This window comes from Argentina silus (genome assembly GCF_951799395.1).
Source record: "Argentina silus genome assembly, chromosome: 4".
NCBI classification, from domain to species: Eukaryota; Metazoa; Chordata; class Actinopteri; order Argentiniformes; family Argentinidae; genus Argentina; species Argentina silus.
This window is the reverse complement of record NC_139658.1, coordinates 20,306,839-20,315,526: the sequence shown is the minus strand read 5'-3', so window position 1 is coordinate 20,315,526 and position 8,688 is coordinate 20,306,839. Positions and strand designations below refer to the sequence as shown.

Below are 8,688 nucleotides of genomic sequence, written 5' to 3'. Positions count from 1 at the left end.
ACAGACTGCTGTTGCTACGTGTGTGTTTACAATGCATATGGTTAAACCATACATGTTACAATACAATAATACATTGTACAAGCGTGCGACAGCAAAAACAATAACAGTACAACACACTAACTCATCTCAATCAGGCCCACTGCTATTACTTTTTTTACCTCTCTTCTGAAGTCCCAGGATGTATACCTGGAAACTACAATACACTACACTCATAGTACACTACTACTTCAATAATACTACACTAATACTACACTACTACTACTACAATACTACTACAGTTCTAGCTCACACCACCCTCGACAACATCATGTGATGACCTTGTTGTCTTGGTCCTTTCAGGAGACGTGAACATGAGATGTGAGTTGGTCACATGTTGTATAGAGCAGCTCTTTATTATCAGGAAGAGAGAACCATGTCGTCACTACACCATCTGGATGATTCTCACCAACACCAACTACAGGTTAGTCAAGTATTAGTAACTGATATCAACTGTTTCTACTCTTCGGCAAGCCAGCACTAATATACTGACAACACAGTTGACAAACCAGCTGACGAACCAAAACATCCAAGCTGAGAGTCAACTCTACTGATGAGACGTGGCAATCTGAGACAGCAGCTTCCACAGACAGCAGCTTCCACAGACAGCAGCTTCCACAGACAGCAGCTTCCATAGCAGGAGCCTGTTTGCTATTCAACATGATTACTGACCCCCTAGTTTATCTGTCGTCATAATTACAGTCTCTGAGCCACTGTAGTAACTGTAGTACTGTAGAATGGTCGTCCTAACTTCCACACCTACTGTACCACTCCCCTGTAGAGCTACTGTTACTGCTACTGCTACTGCTACTGCTACTGTTACTGTTACTGTTACTGCTACTGTTACTGCTACTGTTACTGTTACTGTTACTGTTACTGTTACTGCTACTGTTACTGTTACTGCTACTGCTACTGTTACTGTTACTGTTACTGTTACTGCTACTGCTACTGTTACTGTTACTGTTACTGTTACTGCTACTGCTACTGTTACTGTTACTGTTACTGCTATTGCTACTGTTACTGTTACTGTTACTGCTACTGTTACTGTTACTGCGAGATCAACTACGACTGATGTCTTGTACAGGTGTTGGAGTAAAGTTACTACAGTTACTACAGTTACCAAGGTTACTAAGGTCCACTCACATGCTGCTTGTCTTCCTCTTGGGGGTCTTGGCGGCCCCCCGGGCCGTGCCGGCCTTCTTCTGCTGGGACTGAGAGCCCCCCATGATGAAACTGTAGTCCCCTCTGTGTGTGTGTGTGTGTGTGTGTGTGTGTGTGTGTGTGTGTGTGTGTGTGTGTGTGTGTTTGTTCTAGGTCATTCCAGGGTGAGCTATCCAGGGTACTGTCCCATCGGTGTCTCAGACTGTACCTCCTCTCCACTGCTGCTGCAGAGTGACTGTGCAGAGTCCAAATGAGCTGTGGGAGCTCGGCCAGTCTCTCTCTCTTTCCCTCCCTCTCTCCCTCTTTCATTCTCTCTCTTTTGCTCTCCTCCCTCTTTCCTTCATTCTCTCTCTCCCTGCCCCCCCCCCCCCCACCAAACACACCCTCCTGGGAGCAGAATCAGGTACGGGGAGGAGGGAGGGGAGGAGTGGAGGGAGGAGGGAGGTACTGTTCTGTACTGCAATAGAGACAGGTGGGAACCGTAGGGGGGGAGGGGGGGAGGAGGGGGAGGGACGAGAGGTAAAGTTTATTTGCCATAAAGAAGACGTCATGTGAGTTGTCGTGTTGGCAGGTAAACAACCCGTGTGATAAACCAGAATCCTTCTCTCTTTCTCTCTCCCGAGGTACAGGCGTGTGCGTGTGCGTGTGTAAGCGTGTGCGTGTGTGTGTGTACAGGTTGACGTGGCTTTGAGGTTATCCCACAGTACTAGTCAAACCTGTTCCCACACGGTCCACAGAAGAGGCTAGAGCAGTATGTTATTGCTGTCCAGTGACAGTCATGACAGAACGGGTAGTATTGAACTGATCATAATAAAGCTTATTTACACTGATGAAACTGTGTGGGATAATGTGACTACAATATGTTTTTCCTGTTAAGAGATCTTGAGGCTGGAGGGACCAAACAGGTTCAACTGGATGAACCCTAGAACACAATGGGATGGGGCTTCTGAGTCACTTTCAATTTCAATTCACCACAATACCATAGATACTTCATCTGAAATCAACAGCAGATAGACGACCATCCATCTATCACCGAGGATTGGGCTCTACTCCTGGTCAGTCAATTCAGGGAGAGAATTGAGATGTTGATTAGCGTTTCATCAAGGGCGATACATTGGAAGTGAGAAGTGAGACTGTGAACTGGAGGTGTAAAATAGCCATTCAGCTCTGATGGTATTAATGGGATAGATGGCTGACATGATTCAGCCCTGATTGAAATTCAATCAGACAAACGTAGCAGGCCTCACACTTCAACATAAGGCAAAGCACAAGTCATGTGGCCTGTACCAAAGGCGAAAGGTTGAAGAGGTTATCCTCACGTTCCAGAAATGTCAGAAATACTTGACACCTCTTCTCTTTCTCTCTCTCTCTCTCTCTCTCTCTCTCTCTCTCTCTCTCTCTCTCTGTCTCTGTCTCTGTCTCTGTGTCTCTGTGTCTCTCTCTCTCTTGCATCCAGACAGTATTCTTCTTCCTCACCACTGAACAGAAGCTCCACCCATAGAGAATAAAACAGTTCTACATCTAAGTATTTTATATCTGTGTTAATGATCTCTGTGTTCTATATAATTATTTTATATATATATCAAATAAATAAAATGTATATATACATATTTTTAAACTTGCTTTTAATCTTTAACTATTTGTATTGTTGTTTTTACTGACTGTGCTTTTGTTTTACTTCTATTATTGTTCTCTCCGTGAAATGTAGTGTTTCTGAGTACTGAGAAAAGGTAAAAATCAATTCACTAATATTATCTTTATTATATCTCTGTGTTCTATATCTATGTGTTCTATATCTAAGAGTTCTACATCTAAGTGTTCTACGTCTAAGTGTTCTATATCAAGGTGTTTTATATCTATGAGTTCTATATCTATGTGTTTTATATCTAGGATTTCTATATCTACGAGTTCTATATCTACGAGTTTTATATCTACATATATCTATGGTGGAGTCAGGCTGTTCTATCAGACACATATCTATGGTGGTCAGGCTGTTCTATCAGACACATATCTATGGTGGTCAGGCTGTTCTATCAGACACATATCCATAGTGGAGTCAGGCAGTTCTATCAGACACATATCTATGGTGGAGTCAAGCTGTTCTATCAGACACATATCTATGGTGGAGTCAGGCAGTTCTATCAGACACATATCTATGGTGGAGTCAGGCAGTTCTATCAGACACATATCTATGGTGGAGTCAGGCAGTTCTATCAGACACATATCTATGGTGGAGTCAGGCTGTTCTATCAGACACATATCTATGGTGGTCAGGCTGTTCTATCAGACACATATCTATGGTGGTCAGGCTGTTCTATCAGACACATATCTATGGTGGTCAGGCTGTTCTATCAGACACATATCTATGGTGGTCAGGCTGTTCTATCAGACACATATCTATGGTGGAGTCAGGCAGTTCTATCAGACACATATCTATGGTGGAGTCAGGCAGTTCTATCAGACACATATCTATGGTGGTCAGGCTGTTCTATCAGACACATATCTATGGTGGAGTCAGGCAGTTCTATCACAATTAGACTATCAGACACATGACATATACATGTCTAGAATATTTCTAGATCTCTATGTTAACAATACAGATGGCAAAGATAGTCTTAGCCAACGCCTCAGCACTGTCTCCTCTCCACAGTGATAAGAAAACCATCTGACCTTAGAAAGCAAAAGAATCATCCTGACACTGATTCAGTATTACACAGTATGTGTACAATGTCTATGGGTCAAACACGGCAGGGAATGCATTTGATTAAACCTCTGTTTCTCTCTATCCCTTCAAACACTGATATATAATAATATAGCCTCATGAACGGAGAAAGAGACATGTTAGAAGTGAAGTCAACAAGGAGTTAGTAGGTAAAGCCTGACCCCTAGTGGGCGACTGAGAGAGTTGCAACGGTTGGTAACTGCTGCTGACTCTGAACACAGCATTACTGTACTGGTGTTAGAACTGGGGAAAGGCACATACCTTCACCTTCACCTTCACCTTCACCTTCTCCTCCTCCTCCTCCTCCTCCTCCTCCTCCTCCTCCTCCTTCTCCTTCTCCTTCTCCTCCTCCTCCTCCTCCTCTCATCATTCAAGAGGTCCCATCGTTAAACATGGCATAATTTCCCTGCACCATAATGAGCTAGGGCAGGCAGGGGCGGGGCTTGGCAAGGTGGGGCACACCATCATAATCATAGTCCTTGAAGACTGACTCTATACTTGAGGTCAGTGGGACATGACACACACACACACAGACATGGAACATCTACCATGACTACGGCTGCCATGACTACGGATTGAGGAGTCATCATGTAAGCGAGAGTTGGAATATCTGACCTGTTTGGAGCTCAGGGAATTCTAACGTAACCATAGAGATAGAACAGATGTTAACTTTCGGTGGTTAGAATGAATCACCATCACTACGCATGAGAGTTTAAACAATCAAAGAGTTTAAACATCAGAGAGTTTAAACAGTCAACGAGTTTTAACATCAAAGAGTTTCAACAGTCAAAGACTTTTAACATCAAAGAGTTTCAACAGTCAAAGAGTTTCTCTTCTATTGAGAGGCAGGAGACCATGAGGAATATGAGGGTGAGAAACTACTCAGTGTTGACTTAACTCCACCCCACCACTTCCTTCTCTATTCATAACACCCCCACCACCCTAGCACACACACACACACACACACACACACACACACACACACACACACACACACACACACACACACACACACATACACGCACGCATGCACACATACACACAATCACCCACACACGCACGCACGCACGCACGCACGCACGCACGCACGCACGCACGCACGCACGCACGCACGCACACACACACACACACACACACACACACACACACACACACACAATCACCCACACACACACCCAAGTGCCCACACCGATAGGAAAAATGCTTAGTCATCAAACTCCCTTTCATGGGTCATAATCGCTACAGTATGTTACTGAGCTTCTGTATGTCTCCATAAACTCCTGTTCAAATACTGGTCATGTCAATATCTATAATTCATATTTCTCTTTATTCTTTTCATTTACATTGTTTTACATTAAAATAGGTTATAAATAAAAATATGATATACACATATTTCAATGTTTCCCTTGATATGGGGTTAGAGGGGTTATTAGGCCTAGAGGGGTTAGTAGGCCCCTTGCCTTGCTGTACATTAAAGCATTCACTGAGTTCAATGACACACACACACACACACACACACACACACACACACACACACACACACACAGAGCCAGGATGTTGTTTCAGGGGGCTTAGCACCCCACCCAGAGAAACTCAGCATTCCAGTGTTGTGAGGCTGAACGGTCACAGAGACTCCTAGTGACAGCGGCTTCCCCGCCAGCCAATAGGATGCTCTGCTACGACCCTGCTCACCCACACTTCCTGTTCAGCTGAGAGAGGGGCGTGTCCAGGGGTGACCTCACCTTCTTTCCAGCACAGGCGGCCACGGAAACGCCATGGAAACGGCAACAACACCCCAGCACATGATGCAATATGCCTGCAAGTTCTCAACATGAGTAAAAACAGCAGACAACGTCTCTAGAAGTTAATACTGACAGCTAACAAACACACACACACACACACACACACACACACACACACACACACAGGCTGACTACAGTCAGAGCGCTGTGTGAGAGAGGAGAGAGAGTCTGTGTGACCTGTAGGTCCTGTAGGCCTGTTTCAAAGCCACATGTAGAGCTCTGTTCATGCAATTGTGTTCTGTACAAACAACTTTACTGTATGTACAGTCACTGGGTTTGAACTGTGAAGCCTTGACCTGCTGGTGCTGGAACACATGCTCCACATGGGAGAATTCACTCCAGGGGCCAGGAGTGATCCTTATCTGGCCAAGAGCTCAGGAAAAACGACAGGCTCTCCCTGTGACTGATGTTCTAGACAGAGACTCTATTCCACATGCCACAACCAGAACCATCTAGAAGCCCTAGCTACATTTTTTTATTTTTTTATAAACTTATGTAAAGTTACCACATAATCCTCACAACGTCCTCCAGTCACCTCGCCTTATATGGAGCTGTAGACCCCAGATGTCTGATTGGTTACCCAATACTGGCAGATTTGAACCCAGGAGATGCGGTACACGTGCATCTCAAGACAGTGTTAACCCTCTGAGCTCAAGCCTCTGGGAGCTAACCCAAGTCCTCAGGTCTCAGGCAGGGTTACTCACGCCACGAGCGCAGCTCACTGAACCACCTCTGCTGCACAGTGCCATGAGAGCCTGGCACTCAATCAAACCCGCACAGAGGAAACCCCATGAAGTGAATAGTATGCACATTGTTGTTGCGTCATACCACTCTGTAACTGCAGTGCATCAGGCTGTGAAGTGAGGCCTCCTCTACTGTGGGAGGAACACTCACATGAAAAGGCGCATCTCTACAGCGTCTGAGTCTGATTTCTGCAATGCAGGTTTGATTGAACATAGTATGTATGTGTAATGTCACTGTCTTAGGCTTTTCTCCTTCACCTCCTGCTACATCCATCCTAATAAGGAAAGGCATTTGACATGAGGGTAAATTAGCACAGGGTGAAAGTATCCCACTGTTTAATAAGCCTGAACATGAACACAATACACAGACCTGGCAGAGGAGCCAAGGGAAGGACTAATAGGCTTACAGTCTGAAAATGAACGGAACAGAATTAAAGATTCTGGCTGAATCACAATCACAGGCTGCTTAGGAGCTTAGAAAACTCATACACACCCATACTCATACACACACACACACACCCATACACACACACACACACACACACACACCCAAACACACCCACCCACACACACACACACACACACACACACACACACACACACACACACACACACACACATACACACACAAACACACACACACACACACACGCTCACATTTATCAAACTCGATCTGTCTTTCCCTCTCCCACGCACACACATGCCCGCACGTGCACGCGCACACAGACACACAGACACAGACACAGACACAGACACAGACAGACACACACACACACACACACACACACACATACACACTTACACACACAAACACACACACACACACACAAACACACGCTCACATTTATGAAACTCGATCTGTCTTTCCCTCTCCCACGCACACACATGCCCGCACATGCCCGCACATGCACGCGCACACAGACACAGACACAGACACAGACACAGACACAGACACAGACACACACACACACACACACACACACACACACACACACACACACACACACACACAGTGTAGAAGTCATGAGAAGAATGGAGGCTTTAATCGTGCAATACACGCCTGCTAGAAGCCTCTGTCCAGACGGGATTTATGGAGAGTTAAAGACATGAACAGAAGCATTGATTGTATTCTACCAGCACAACAGCAATGCTGAACCAGAGAGAAAATTCCTGATCTTTAAAATCCTCCAAGATATCCCTCAAGTCAAACTAGATCGGTATCTGACTTAACTTACTGACAGGCTAAGTTTCAATAAGATATACTACCAATATTGATAATGATTCAATGACTGACTTGTATACCGATGGAACGTACACAACACAAAAACATCGTAGACGGTAGTAGTTTAGATACGCAGCATTTCCCACGGACAAACTCACCTGTCCGAGGTGACCGGTAGGATGGGCTGAGCTGCATACAGTGTCATAATGAACACCTTGCTCCAAAGCTCTTATCGACTGAGTGCGTGCACTTCGGTCTGTATGAGTCAGAATACTTCCAACTATTGTAACATGACAGTTTATGGAAAACTCGAGAGCTTTTAATTTTTTGTCATTTTTCAAAATGAAAAATAATTTTTAAAAGACTGACTGTAGATATTGCATAAAACACTTTCCGTTGTTGTCGAGTGAGGTTTTTTTTAACGCAAAATCTTAATTTGAGACTTCCTGACTGGTGTTTTTGAACGGCATATAGTTTATTTAAACGGTCTTTAAATGTACAGTAGACTCCACAACGTACACCTGGTGGCATGCTCTGAAGTTGCAGAGAAAGTCAAAATTACAGGCAAGAGCTCTAAAATTACAGTAATAATCTTGAATATAATTCCATACCCTTACCGTGCCTTTTCCGGACACTGAAATAACGGGAACTTAGAAGGAGTTTCAGTCAAATCAGCGAATTATCCAACTTTCACTTTACAAACCGAGAGGAAACGTCAAACGCTGCTGTGGTGAAAAAAGTGCTATTTCTCCACGGGACAGAGTGCTGGTCGCGGAGGATGTGAAGGGAGTCTGCTTGTTCATACTGTAGACAGGATCCGTCCAGCGGCGTAGGCTATTCCACGCGGATAAATGGGAAATGAACTTTCCGGGGCAACATGCCAGGAATGTGTCTTAAAGACACAGTTCATGATCCAGATGAAAGTGTGTTCTCTTCTTTATGTGTTATAGTCGTTTAAGTCTACAATGTCACTCTATATACATCAATAACTAACCTACTGAA

General features: G+C 44.5%; 1 protein-coding gene across 3 annotated transcripts in view; it reads right to left on the bottom strand.

Annotated features, from left to right (window-relative positions):
* The window catches only part of tacc1 (transforming, acidic coiled-coil containing protein 1), a 31,023-nt gene extending 22,643 nt beyond the window's left edge, over positions 1 to 8,380 (bottom strand). For 2 of the 3 annotated variants that reach the window (XR_014554184.1, XM_083668271.1), the window contains exon 1: positions 1,180 to 1,425. Coding sequence is in view for 1 of the 3 variants with exons in the window: in XM_083668271.1 (XP_083524397.1) it covers positions 1,180 to 1,262 (83 nt within the window). In the remaining 2 variants the exon portion in view is untranslated. Of the gene's footprint in view, positions 1 to 1,179; positions 1,426 to 8,303 lie in introns of those variants that run through there. The other variant, XM_083668272.1, reaches the window with a different exon arrangement.
* Positions 8,381 to 8,688: the final 308 nt, after the last annotated feature.